The sequence below is a fragment of the Ochlerotatus camptorhynchus genome, unplaced genomic scaffold, assembly GCF_037179485.1.
Source record: "Ochlerotatus camptorhynchus isolate MF236.1 unplaced genomic scaffold, CSIRO-AGI_Acam_v1.1 ptg000084l, whole genome shotgun sequence".
Lineage (NCBI taxonomy): Eukaryota > Metazoa > Arthropoda > Insecta > Diptera > Culicidae > Ochlerotatus > Ochlerotatus camptorhynchus.
In genome coordinates this window covers 1,686,168-1,700,466 of record NW_027040574.1, presented here as the reverse complement: position 1 = coordinate 1,700,466, position 14,299 = coordinate 1,686,168, and the positions used below count along the sequence as shown (strand labels likewise).

The 14,299-nt window shown below is 40.0% G+C and overlaps 1 protein-coding gene across 1 annotated transcript in view; it reads left to right on the top strand.

Moving 5' to 3' along the window:
• Nucleotides 1-13,315, top strand: part of CycG (cyclin G) — a 43,547-nt gene extending 30,232 nt beyond the window's left edge. Inside the window, exon 6 of the mRNA XM_065218223.1 lies at nucleotides 10,436-13,315. Coding sequence (XP_065074295.1) covers nucleotides 10,436-10,520 — 85 coding nt within the window. The 3' untranslated portion in view covers nucleotides 10,521-13,315. The remainder of the gene's footprint in view (nucleotides 1-10,435) is intronic.
• Nucleotides 13,316-14,299: the final 984 nt, after the last annotated feature.

The window sequence follows — 14,299 nt, the reverse complement described above, 5'->3', positions numbered from 1 at the left end:
AAATTTTTTTGCCGACATTCCAACAGCCGGGTAGTTCTGCAATTTATTTTGCTGAGATTCAGTAAAACAATTGCCGAGACTCAGCTAACAAATAAGATTTTGCAGATATATCAGCTAAAGTAAATGCCGAGGTAATGGGCTGTTGGAGATTTTACCGAGCTGGATTAAAGCTGGGTATAGAAAGGCAAGTCAAATGATCAACTTAGTGGAATTCAACTGACTTGAACGCGATTTGAACGTGTAAACCATGCCATTCAACTGACTTGATCAACTCACTTGAATTGAAAAAAGTTAAACCAGGTTCAACTTTTCAAGCCAATTGAATTCAATTGAGTTGATCATTTGACTTGCCTAGTCTAAGCCCAGCTTAAGTGTGAACTAATGCAAAAATGGTACAAGCTCACAAGTAACAACTGTGGAAGTACTCAAAGCACACTAAGTTGACGACTGGTGCAAAGTCCCAGTAGGGACGTAATACAGTCAAAGGAATGTCCATTCGTCAAGAATGATTCTGGAAAAATGTTCGCTATCTATTGTGTCTCATCTCCCTCAAAATCTTACAAGCTCGTTTCGGTTAAATTGTGTCGCTTTCGGAAGAGCTTTTCTGCGGTATCGATTGACCGTGGTCCCATTGACTTGAGGCTGAGATGTGGGACTCGAATCCGCTCTAGCTCCCTATAAATGAGAGAAGAGCTTATCTACCGATCCCTTTTTCCATAACACCTTTTCATGTGTATTACAGAACATATGGTGTAATTGCATCATATATGACCTCAGGTACTAGAACGTTTCGATATTTCCATAAAAGTCAAGGATCACGAAAACAATGCCTGTTTACCATGGACTCACTATTAAGACCTGACGTGGTCATAAATTGGTCATATCTCGATTGCTTTTTCGAAGTGACGTATCAGCTTTTGTAAACAATGCATTTGATCGTCGTTTTGGCGTAACTGGTAGCTCGCCCACGAATGCTAACACTACCTTCTGATACCTTGTGATACGTGGGCGAGCTACCAGTTTCGCCAAACCGACGATCAAAAAATGCATTGTTTACAATAGGCTGATACGTCACTTCGAAAAAGTAATCGAGATATCATGAAAATAGAGCTAGAGTTTAGCGAGTTTTTTACCATTAGGCCTATTCTGCGCCGCGAGTGAGCAGACTACAGTTGATTTGCACGGAGAGTTACCTCGCTAGTGACAGCGAGTCACCTCATCTCACCGCGCAAAATAAGGGAAAATGTTCTGAATCAAGGGTGGCCATTGAACTGGGAAATAACCGTGAATTCGATTTGATGCTTAAAATATGGTTGCTTTTACCTTTATCAATCGAATTCTGTTAATAGAAAAGTGTATTTTGAATATTACTTCAAGCTTTGGAATCCCCAAATTAGGCCCTTAGGCTGTGCTCCATTTGGTAAATTTTCACCTAAATTTGACAGATGAATTCTTTTTTAAATATGCCTGCTATTCTAGCAAAGTTGTTTCTAACTGACAAGGAATCAGTTTATTTTCGAAGTATCAAATTCAAGTGAAAATTCACCAAATGAAACACAGCCTTAGTACGAGATATCAAAAATCATGTCTGAGATCTAAACAAATTAGCAGTGTCTCAGAGTTTTATAAGATTGACAACTTTTCTAAATGAACTAGTGAGAATCCTATCAAAATTCTAGCCTCAGACACTCAGAGTTTTGGTTAACTTCGATTTCGTGTCGTAGAATCTAGAAAACTTCTCCATTCCTTACCTCGGGATTCTCCTCCAGAATTCCATTAAAGTTAACCTCAAAATTTTCTTGTAATTCTTTTCATAATTATGTAGGAAATATTCTGCTCCTGGAATTCACCCAAGGTTTCCCTAAGTATTTCCCCAAAATTACCTTGGAATTCACATCAGAATCCCATGCGATTGTCCTCAAAATTACCTTGCCAGAATCGTTTAGAATTTCCATGGAACTATTCTGGAGTTAGATTTATCTTGCAACACTCTTCCGAATCTTCCTGGAATGCTAGTCTGAATTCTTTGCAGATTTGCTAAACAATCCATTTGAATTGCTCTAGATTTCTCTGGAATTCGCATCACAATCGCCGTAACAGCATAGAGGTAACTCTAAGACTAGATGGTCCCGAAGAACGGGCTCAACTTTTTGGCTCAGCTCTGGTACTCTCTTCGGTCCCAAGCTAATCGATGCACCCCTTGAAAAATAGGAAAATCCACGAACCCCTCATTTCATCTGTCAAACTTTCACAGAGAATGAAAACAAACATTGTGTAGCACTAGAATTTCGACTAGAATGGGGTACGTTAATCGATTTGCTTGGAACCAATAGGCTAGTCAAGTAGTGAGCCAATTTTAAATCGTTAGTTTCCACCAGTTGTTAATAGTCTCTTCACCTGTTCTACCTTTATTTCTCCTCACAATTTTCTCGAAATACTTATCAAAATTACCTGGAACTTCTAAACATAACTTCAAATTTTGTCCAAGCAATGATTTTTTCTTAATCTGAGATCTTGACAACTACGCCATATTTGATATTTTTATTTTTTTTTTTCGGTGTCTGAAATCTCGAAAAGTTCAAGTCTAGTCTCAAAATCTAGAAATTATCTCAAGTAATCGTCGGCAACTTTCTCAGTCCAAGCTTCCAATGTTTTTTCCGCGGATCTCTTTGTTTTCTAAATACTCTCAGTCGGTGTTCGAACAAAACACGCGTAATCAAAAGAAATTTAAAAATTGCGAAACGAACATCAATAAATTGATGCGATCTTGGAGCCATTTGGAGTATTCCATTTAAAAAAGATAAAGCTATTTTTATGAAAGCTGGAATTTAATTTCCTAAAACCTGTTGATCACGAGAATAGTGTCTATTTTCCGTGGAATTAATATTTTTAACTTAAAGTGAAAGTTGATTGGTTCAGAATAACTCACTTGATGGATTTTTACAAAACAATCCGTGCTAAATTAAAATTCTTAAATTGCTATCTCTAGTAATTTTTACAAAATTAATTTATAGTTTTTTTTTTAAACCATTTTGTAAGCTCAATTTTAGGACCACAATCATAGTGGTCGCTAGCTTTGCTCATCAATTACACAAGTATTTAGTATGAAAGGTCATATTTGACTTCCGTGGATCGTTTCAAAAAATTGTTAGGAACGTTTCCTCCGAAGACAATATAGGGGAATTTACGTATTCTCGGCAACCTAAGTAGCGACCTTCTTTCTATAGCCTTTTTCTCTATGGAACGCACACATATGCAGTATTGGTTTGTTTACAATCTTTTGCTGCCAGCTGCTCTAACAATTTCAGTCGAAAGAATTGTCAAAAACTGTTTTGAAACGCTTTTACAAAGCTCCAATCTTCTCTAGTGAGAGCGAGTATTGTCGGCAACCAGTTTTTCTTCGGCAACCGTTCCATTTGAACTGCATGTAAATCTGCTGTTCTATTATCGGAAACTAGAAATCAGCTACAATTTGTGTTTCATTTCAAGAAAACCTTGCTATATTGCTTTTTCTCAGTTGTAAAAATATAGTCAAATTTAAGCTGAAAGCATAAAGAATCGTTTGCATGCATTCAGCGAAAATAGTGTTTCAATTTGGGTTGCCGAAAATAGTATGTCATGCCGAAGCCGTCATTTCCCCTACCTGTAAAATGCATTATTTCAATACAAACAATTTTTTGTAACGCAACCCCAAGCATTAGATTTTGTTTTCCTAAGCAATCAACCGGCTTTTACATGTATCTGTGCCTAAGCAGTCTCCAGCTGGAAGAACAATGTGCTCGCACAAAACAGAGAAGCGATTTTTTTTTCTAGAAAACCCACCTTTGCCATTGCTAAATGAAATATTTTTTGAACCAAATTGATCCTCAATTTTCACAAGCTGTTTCACAAGTATTTGAGGATATTCTGTGAAAATTGCAGCCTATTTGATGGAGGTATTTTGAAGAATTGAAATGGCAGGACTTTTCCTGAAGTTCAGTACGACTTCCCCGACCTTCGGCAGGCCTTCCCTGAACTTCATCAGGACTTACCTGATTTCCAATAATTGAAATGGCAGGACTTCCCTGAATTTCACCAGGACATACCTGATTTTCAAGAATTGAAATTGTAGGACTTTCTTGAACTTCGATAGGCCTTCCCAGAACTTCGGCAGGACTTTCCCGGATTTCGGCAGACCTTCCCTGAACGTCGGCAGAACTTCTCTAAACTTCGGCAGGCCTTCCCTGAACTTCGGTAGGCCTTCCCTGAACTTCGGCAAGCCTTCCCTGAACTTTGGCAGGACTTCCCTGAACTTCACTAGGACTTACCTGATTTCCAAGTATTGAAATGGTAGGACTTTCTTGAACTTCGGCAGGACTTTTCCGAATTTCGGCAGGCCTTCCCTGAACTTCGGCAGGCCTTCCCCGACCTTCGGCAGGCTTCCCTGAACTTCATCAGGACTTCCCTGATTTCCAATAATTTAAATGGCAGGACTTCCCTGAACTTCATCAGGACTTAACTGATTTTCAAGAATTGAAATGGTAGGACTTTCTTGAACTTCGGCAGGTCTTCCCTGAACTTCATCAGGACTTACATGATTTCCAATAATTGAAATGGCAGGACATCCGAACTTCACCAGGACTTACCTGATTTCCAATAATTGAAATGGTACGACTTTCCTGAACTTCGGTAGGACTTTTCCGAATTTTGGCAGACCTTCCCTGAACGTCGGCAGAACTTCTCTGAACTTTGACAGGCCTTCCCTGGACTTCACCAGGATTTACCTGATATCCAAGAATTGAAATGGTAGAACTTTCTTGAACTTCGGTAGGCCTTCCCTGAACTTCGGCACGACTTTTCCGAATTTCGGCAGACCTTCCTTGAACGTCGGCAGAATTTCTCTAAACTTCGGCAGGCCTTCCCTGAACTGCGGCAGGCCTTCCCTGAACTTCACTGGGACTTACCTGATTTCCAAGAATTTAAATGGTAGGACTTCCCTGAACTTCACCAGGACTTACCTGATTTCCAAGAATTGAAATGGTAGGTCTTTCCTGAACTTTGGCAGGTCTCCATGAAGTTCGGCAGACCTTCCCTGAACATTGTCAGGGCTTCCCTGAACTTTGGCAAGACTTCCCTGAACTTCAGTAGCACTTTCCTGTCCTTCGGCAGACCTTCTCTGCACTTGGAATCTTGGAATTTTGAAGTTGTCATTTCAGTAGTAGAATCAAACAATCGAATATGGTAAAAATTTCAATACTTCCCATTTTGCTAATTTGCAATGCTTGTTGGTATTGATGCAATAAGAATTTGGGTGTGGTTTGAACGGGCGTTGAGTCAGTATCAATGGAAAAGCATTAACTTTCACCTTAAGCAAGGGGGGCGACTCTAGCTAAGATGCCGGAAACATTTTGCTATGCTGTTGTGAGATGCGTGCACGCTTAGTAGATGGAAAGAAGATTGAAGAAGATTTCCCGCCAAAAGGTGGATATCGATGCGAGTAGATGGATTTAGTCAGTGTTCACTCGGTTGTCGACAGAAGCAGGTCACACGCGATCGTCTGTTTACTCGGCAGCAACCATTGTGTGGTCCTCCTCATTGTTCTTCATCAGCAGTTCTTTCGGTCGATGTGGAAAGTAACCGTTTCGTGATGAGTGTGTGAGTGATGACCACGTTTTGCGTCCATTGCTGCAATGGAAGCGCTCTGCCCCCCGTTGGCGATTCTGCCATACAATGAAACCACTGAATGCCAATCCCGTTCTGATGGAGAAGGTGTTGATTCTGTTGTAGTTTTACGATGTTTTGTATAGTGAACAAGAATCCTCGGCTCTGTGAAGTTAATTCGATTGAGCCTTATCAAATAAATTAATAAAAAAAAACAAATGGATTTAGAGATGCAAGAGATGAAAAAAGATTTTTCGTAGGTTGTTCGCAAGCGTGAGATTTTTCGACCTTAAAATTGAGACTTAGATGTGTCGCACCCAAAGGCCTTAAGCGTTTTTGGAGTAGAATTTCCGGATAATCCTGATTGGCCAAGTCTTGCAAACCGTTTCTTGCCTGTGAAATCTAGAATTTCGCAAACAATAACAATGCTCCATGAACAAAGAGGAACCAGCCTCGGGTTGAAGGTCTTCACGAAATTTATGTTTTGGCTTAATGCTTAGAACACGGAAACGCTCTAAGCTATGGGAGCTCTTCGGAATCGCCGTGAAGTCATGGATTCCTTTGCAACATATCGGGTGAGATCTTTCCTTTATTGTTCTCGTAACATTCATTCCATTATTATATAACACATTATATGGTGGGTATGGGACGGTCCAACCAGGGCACCCGATTGAAGCGATTTGGATGGGGAGAGTGGAATTGCCAACTTTCTGTCGTTAACAGATCCGTGAATTGAAGGCGGGCTCTTCTTCCCCACTCATTGGGACATCCCCTCGTTGGGTGCGATGGCTTGTACATTACCGGGTTGTAGGATTTTACTGTTGGAAGGAGATTCTCTTTGATCCCGCGGACTATGCGTAAGTGTCTTTGCTAACAGGCTCGCTTACAGGTTTGCCCTCCGTTTTTGGCCCTTCATACAATCAGGTGCTGTACTTCATCAAGTCATACGAGGTGGACAGTCCACTGTCTAATGGTTGTGCCTGCAACAATGAGTGGTTTCCTTTACATACATAGATAGATAGACAATGCTTAGAACACGAAACACGGGAATTAAAGTGGAATGAATAGGGTAGGTGTACGACTCTGGAAGTGCTTCTTTCTAAAGCTATCATTGAATATGGTCTCCTTGAGATTCTCCTCTTGACATTTCACTGGAAACGCTTGTTCTCCAGTCCATCTTTTTAATCGAGAAAATAAATTGGAATCCCAAGTTTCAATTTTGGTTTGATCATGCTCTTGAAGAGACTTGAAACGTGCTTTAAGACCTGAGTAAAGAGTGCTTTATAAGGAGCATTCGACCGAAAATCAAAGCAAAATTTCTCGCTAGCATCACTGTCATCGTTATGACGCTAATGTTGCTACTCAATCAGTGGTTTGGGGCTGGCACCACTATATTTTCCCATTGCAATAAAAGTTAGCGGTGGAATCAACCGGTGAAAACTAACGATTTTAAATTGGCTCACTGCTTGACTAGCCTATTGGTCCCAAGCAAATCGATTAACGTATCCCATTCTAGTATACATTCCAGTACTACACTATGTTTGTTTTGATTCGCTATGAAACTTTTGACAAATAAAATGAGGGGTTGGTGGATTTTCCAATGTTTCGAGGGGTGCATTGATTAGCTTGGGACCTTCTGGTCTTAGAGTTACCTCTATGCTACTAGTCTTAGAGTTACCTCTATGGTGGAATCCTTTCGAAAATCTTTTCGACTTTTCGTTGGAAGCACTTGTTCTTCAGTCCATCGCCCAATATCTTCCCCTTATGGTTGAGAAAATAAAGCTTTGCCAAGGAATTCTTCGGATGCGCTAGCTCGACTTTGCACTGGAAGCGTTTGTTACTCAGTACATCGTTGAATATTTTCTGCATTCGGTTGAGAAAAAGTAAGAGGTTGTATCCAAGACACGACCATAGATTTGGTGTAGGATTACGTGCTCGGTATCAATGTTCAGCGACTGTGTTAGGGAAACCCAAGGGGTAATCAACTCTGCACACTGTGCCAAAACACAGCACGGCACACTGTTCTGCACGATAGGGCACACTTTGACTAGTAGGAACGTTGCTAAGGTTGATAACTCGGCTGAATACTTGGTTTACTCACTGAACTTGTTTTCATATAATAAAACTGGTAAAACAACGATTCAATCAAGAATTTAAGAATTTTTTGTAAGTATTCTCTGAACCGTGAATCTCTTTAAATCCAGCAAAGCTCAGTCCGTCTCATCCGATTCACAGCAAAATTCCCAGTGGCTTTCATGGTGATTTCATTTAGAACAGCTTCTACTCGGGATTGACTTCAATCTAGTCCATTTACACCATGGTCGGTCGAGAGGGTCTTGTCGATACGGCTGAAACTGGTTACCTCCAGCGACCGACGGTTGGTCAAAAGCTACCTATGGTTCAAACTGGTTGGATCCCGTGATCATGACAATCAAAAACAAACCTGGAGACAATGAACGTCAGTCACGTTCGTAGTCATTGGTCTCAATTGATATTGGATACGATGGGATATCCACAGGACTTTATAGGGATGTCCATGTAATTTTGAATGAGTATAGCATTTATAGGAACGGATCATTGCAGTTAGAAATGCAATTACATTCTATTCCACAAGTCCGACATCAAGCATACCCCCTTCACCAGATCCGGTAATTTTGCTGATGCATCTCTGTCATCATTCTTCTGTTGAACTAGCTCGTATCAAGGGTCGCCAGAACGATGGGTGGTCTACCGATCGGTCAACTGTAAGGCCTTGCGCTCGTTACTGAAAATTTGTTTTGAGGCTTTATTAAAAACTGGTCCGAGAATGTTGCTTCTAGGGTGGGATTGAATTCTCGCCCGTTCAAATTCTAAGCTACTTTACTGCCCATAATCTCAAGTCAGTCCCATCTGTAAAAACCTGGAAATGAGAAAACAGTGTTCAAAGATTTTACAAGTTTTCTGATTTGACACTTATTTTAAATAAATTTAGAAGTGATAGAATGCATCTATATTTACCAAAAAATATTGGATGAAATTTCGAGAAATTTTTATTTTATGGCCAAAATCTGAGTGGGACTGACTTGCGATTACATTTAACGTCAATGAGAAAAATAACCGCAAGTCAGTCACAATTCCATGACGATGCTGCATTAGTTTAGCACAGTATTTAACAGTAGAAAGATACCATAGAACGTTGTTGTATGTTTCTGGACTTGTTCCGCTGGTTCCAGAGCAATGGCTGGAACATATTCCGGTGAGTATGGGTCTTCATCAGACCAGAGCCAAACGTGCCAAACCCACCATGCGATAAATCAATTCACATGAGAATTCAAAAATAAGATCAATAAGAGTAATGATGAGTGACCAGCACCATGTTGGCCAAATCAGGACATGTTCCGGGTATTCCCGGGGAAGTGGTAAATCCTTTTCAAATCAAAATCTATCAAGCGATACATCAAATCACAGGAGAATTCAAAGCCATATCCATCAAACCATAGGGGTAACTCTAAGACTAGAAGGTCCCGAAATAACGTGCTCCACTTTTTGGCTCAGCTCTGGTACTCTCTTCGGTCCCAAGCTAATCGATTCACCCCTCGAAACGTGGGAAAATCCACGAACCCCTCATAATCAAAACAAACATAGTGTAGTACCAGAATTTCAACTAGAATGGGGTTCGTTAATCGATTTGCTTGGGACCAATAGGCTAGTCAAGTAGTGAGCCAATTTAAAATCGTTAGTTTCGTATTGATTGTTGGTCAAATTGAGTATCGTAAGAACTATATTGGCCACATCCGGACATGGTCTAGATACCCTAGGGAACGTGGACAAAATCTGTCTTGAGACAAATCTCATGATGCGATGTGTTGTCTAACAATTTAAATTATATATAAGCAATCCTAAAAACATCTGTGACGTTGGCTTATAGTTTATTTAATGAAATCCTATTTTTTTCTAATGGGACTGCCTTGCGGTTACTTTTCGCTGTGGGACAATTTGACTTGGTATTGTATTTCATTTTTCTTGAACAAACCACCTTTTTTTCAATAGCACAATAGCATTTTGATGCTAACTCAAAATTCATAAAAATGCAGATGGGGCTGACTTGCGATTACCGGCAGCTTAGTCGGGAATAATTTGACAGGGAGCAGGAGGCAATTCCATCCATCATCGATCGGGTTACGCCTTCGTTTTTGTACATCTTCAAGGAATCAGCAGCAGGGACACCGTACTGGTTTGATGGCTTCCACTTCCTCTTCCACCTCCCGATTTGCGGATAATGAGTATGAAGAGTATGAGAATGAAGGGAAGCTGAATGCTTGCCTTGATCCATCTGATAAATTGAGAATGAAAACACAAAGTCATAACTCTCGGGGTTGCCAAACTCATGGAATATTGACATATTGATAGGCACACTTTGATTGAAACCACGTTCGGCATAGCGCTTGGCACAGCTTTCGGCACGGATTAAGGTGTGCAGAGTTGAATACCCCTTGGGGAAACCACTTTTTTTTTGCAGGCAATCGTCGATTATTTTGATCACCATTGCAACAGTTGGATATTTGTGTAATTTTCAATAGTGACCCACTGAAAATTAAAAAGTGTTCATTGTAGCAGATTCGTAGAAAAATTTCCAATCGATTGGCTTGTTTAGAATTAAAATCCATCCACTATTGACGGAGCTATAAGTGGTCAAAACCTGACCACTTTTCGTAACGCGGTCGATTTTGGTTTTTTTTTTAAATTGCACCCCTAATATGTCTTCGAAAGACGTAATCCAATAACTAATCACATTTCCCATTCTCTTCCATTACAGAACCGGCAGCGTCAGCTCGGAAGATGACGGCGAAGATTGGCCCACTTCACCCATTGTTGCAGTTTGTGAACAGTTTGACGAGTAAAACCGATCACGCATTAACGAACACAGACACTCGCCAGCAGCAACAGCGTAGCCGGGCGGGTGTTTCGGAACAATCGTGTGTAATCCGTAACAGTAGTGAGTGTCGTCGTCGTCGTCGTTGAAGTCGCCGCGCGAGCCATTCTTATTTTGTACACCCCCAAATCGAGGTAGAGGACCTAGAAAGTTAAAAAAAAAACTAGGGCAATTATTATTGTTTTGTTCAGGCCAGCAAAATCGTGACTAAAAGTAATAAGTTGAGCGCTAATTAAACAAACAGAAAACGAATCCCAGACGGGTCGGTGAAAGAAACAGAAACTGTGAAACGGTGTTTCTTTTCTGAAAGAAGACATTTTCTTTTCGGGAGGAAGAAACCCGTTGGTGGAACTCTTGGCGACGGTTAGTCAGTCAGTCGGTGAGTGAGTGAGTGTGACTGGAAGAAAGAAGAACGAAGAAGATTCGCGTTCCAGCGGTGGTCTGGTGTGTCTGCTTTTAAGTGGAGAAGCAACAACAACGGATAGTACTGTGTGGTGTATGTCAAATATTCTGCTATCGCTACAATAACATCAACAGTTGCAGCAGTAGCGGAACGGAGGGCGGAGTAATCGGAACTTGCAATAAAGATCCGTGTGTGTATGCTGGATTCTTGTCGGAAGAATCACTATCATTACATCATTGAATAACAACAACAAACACAAGTTAAAATACATAAACACGCACCCTCGCGAAGGCACAGAGCGGAAACGTCGGCGGTGGTGGTAACCAGCGGAGGTTTGACCAACAGCAGCGTGACAACATTCTTCGAATCAAATTTCGAAGCCTAGCTGACCAGCTGTCACCATCTTACACATCGGACGTGCTTCGTCGTCAGCGCGGGAGTGTTCGCTAGTAAGCATTATATTTTACTATTTTGATTTTAACTAGATCTAATTAAATACACACATTTAATTAATCTAAGCAAAAGTTGAAGCAAAATTCACAAAAACAAAAACAAAAAACAACAACAAAAATTCTTGGGAAAATTCAAACAAAAAAGAATAAAACGAAAGAAAAAAGCATAAAAGAAAATCAAAAAAAGTACAAAATATACAAAACGTAAAAAAATCTAGGACATAGGTGTTTAAAACGTAAAACAAACCTAATAAGCCCAAGAAGAGGGGAGAAGATCCAGAAACAGAACGAGAATTATTCGAAAAGGTAAAAATCAACAACTGACAAAAGACTTGACGAAAGCAGAGCACTGAAGAAAAAAAATCTCACAGGAAATTACAGTGACGAGAAACTTCAACAGAGAACAGTTTATCACAAAAAAAAAGCCAGTACTGATTGTGTTATTAGATATTTTACGCAATAAAGCAAGCAAAACATACCGTTATATAATAAAATCAACAAAACAGAAGCAAAACACTTAGCTTGTGTGATTTTTTGTAGTGGAATTTCTCTCATTTTTCTTCTTAAAAATCAGTAAAATTCCGAGCAAGTTCCTTCCGGAGCTTGAATCCCGATTCCCAAGAGGCTAAACTACCGACCAGAGCAAGCACAAGAGTAATCAGGATTCGAACCCGGCTGGCACGGACATAAAAAATCTTCTTATATTATCAAACAATACACACTAAAAAAAAAAACACAAGTCAAAAACCATAAAAAAAATCCGTAAAAAAGTCAAACCAAAAAAAGCAAGTCATTTCAATCTGTGTAGTAGTGGAAAATTGTCTAATCGCTTTCTATATAACAAAACGGAAAACCGAAACCCGAACAAGTTCTTAAACCCAACATAAACAAAAGAAGCAGAGGAAATCAGTAGAGAATTAAACTACAAAAAAAAAATAGTTAATCAAAGCAGTTGAACCAGAACTCTGCAAAAGAAGCCCGCAGCGTTTTTTTTGTGTGTTTCGACGTCGTCGTTGTTAGTAGAAGTAGTAGTTGTGAGACAAGGAAAAACAAGAACAAGTCAAGAACAAAGCGAAACAGGAAAATCTCTTTTTCCACGTCCAGAACAATGCTGAACATCGTACTGATCGTGGTCCTAACGGTGGCCGGACCCGGCCGTGGGGGTCCACCGGCAGGCCGTGGCAAAAACAAGAACCCTTCGTAACGACGGTGGGGATGGGGTGTTTGAGTTTCCGATCGCCCTAGCACCAGTCCCGGACCAATACGCAACTCTGGCACCCGCACCCGTGTTCCACAGTTTCCCGCAGGGAGTTGGCTCCCTTCCCGCCAAATTGCGGAAGCAAAACCTCTGTTCTACCATATATTTTTTATCACTGTTGTCTGATCTCGAATACTTCCTGATTTGAGTCGGAGGACGCTGCCCGCGGTACTGAGAAAAGGAACCTGCACGGAGCCTGTGTGGGACTGGCTGGATCGGAAACTAAAACACTCCATCCCCGCCGAATCGTGCAAAAATCCTTTTAGTTAAATGGAGAAACGATGAAACCAATCTTGTCTCTGAAAGTATAAAAAAAGATTAAAAAACAAAAAAGCAAACTGAAGAATATAGTATTTTAACTATTAAATATTAATTTATAAAGCAAAGTTATTGTGATTCGATTTATTTAAAAAATAAACTCCGTTTCATAGGAAGAAAACGAGCGGGAACGCGAAGCAAACTTTAAGCAACAGAGAGATTGCATAAAAAGGTTATCTTTTGTGTAATTGACTCCGTTACTTTTTTTTTAGAAAGAGCAAAACAAGGCAAACACTATTATATATACATATTTGTGTACCTTCCTTTCTCCTTTATATTTTTTTGTAAATTATTTTCCTGTTTTTAAACAATTTATTTATTTATCAAACAAAGAAATCAAGTGTAAACCAAGTGCAAAGAGACACTAACTTAGCAAAGTGAACAAGCAAAAGATGAAGATGAGGAGAAAAGAGAAAAAGAGCAACTGAATATCAATATAGGAAAAAAAACCCGAAAAAGAGATTTTTATCCACCTAATTCCATCGCGCGTGTGTTAGTTTTGTTTTCTAAGAAAGAAAAAAAAAACAACAACAAAAAGAAAACTCATCCAAGCAAGACACACTTCATAATTCTCGTTCGTATAATTTTTACTTTTGTCGTAAATTCGTGTAATCGTACTTCCAGAAAAGCCTACATTTTTATACATTATATGTGTACACGTCCCCTTCCCGTTCCCCTCCCTAACCACCCTCCTTCCTAATTTATGTTTTTGACCCCGAGCGGAGAAAAAAAAATGCATTCTCTTTCTCTCGCGCACCCGGAAGAGATCCGTCTTCACTGGTTTGAAGCGATGCGATCGGACCGACGTGCGCGAGTCTATGTGTAGGTGTGAGAGCAATGTGTAAATCTCTATTTTTTTTTTCTGCCATCCCTTCCTCCCACACCCATCTATCCCGCGCTAATTATTATATGTATCGTTTAGATTAGTTGATAAGGGCAAAGAAAGAACGCGCAGAGAAGATGATAAACAATAGAGGAGTACACGCCTCGTTGAAGGACTATTTTGAAAGAGGAGCAACGTGAACACAGAGAGTTTCAGAAACATACGCATACACACACAAAGGCACGGATTTTAAAACTGAACCATTCGTTCGTTCATGTCGAAGCGAAGCATGGATAGAAAGAAAGCTAGGGTGATAGAAATGGAAAGAGAGAGAGAGCGAAAGCAAAGGAAATATAATTCTGATGATGAAGATTATAATTATGTATGATTTATATCTCATGTAAGGCAATTGATGAAAACAAAATGTGAAAACAAAAGAAAGAAAGATGAGAAAAAATCTTGGAAAAAGGCAATTACATTTTCATTTGTGAAC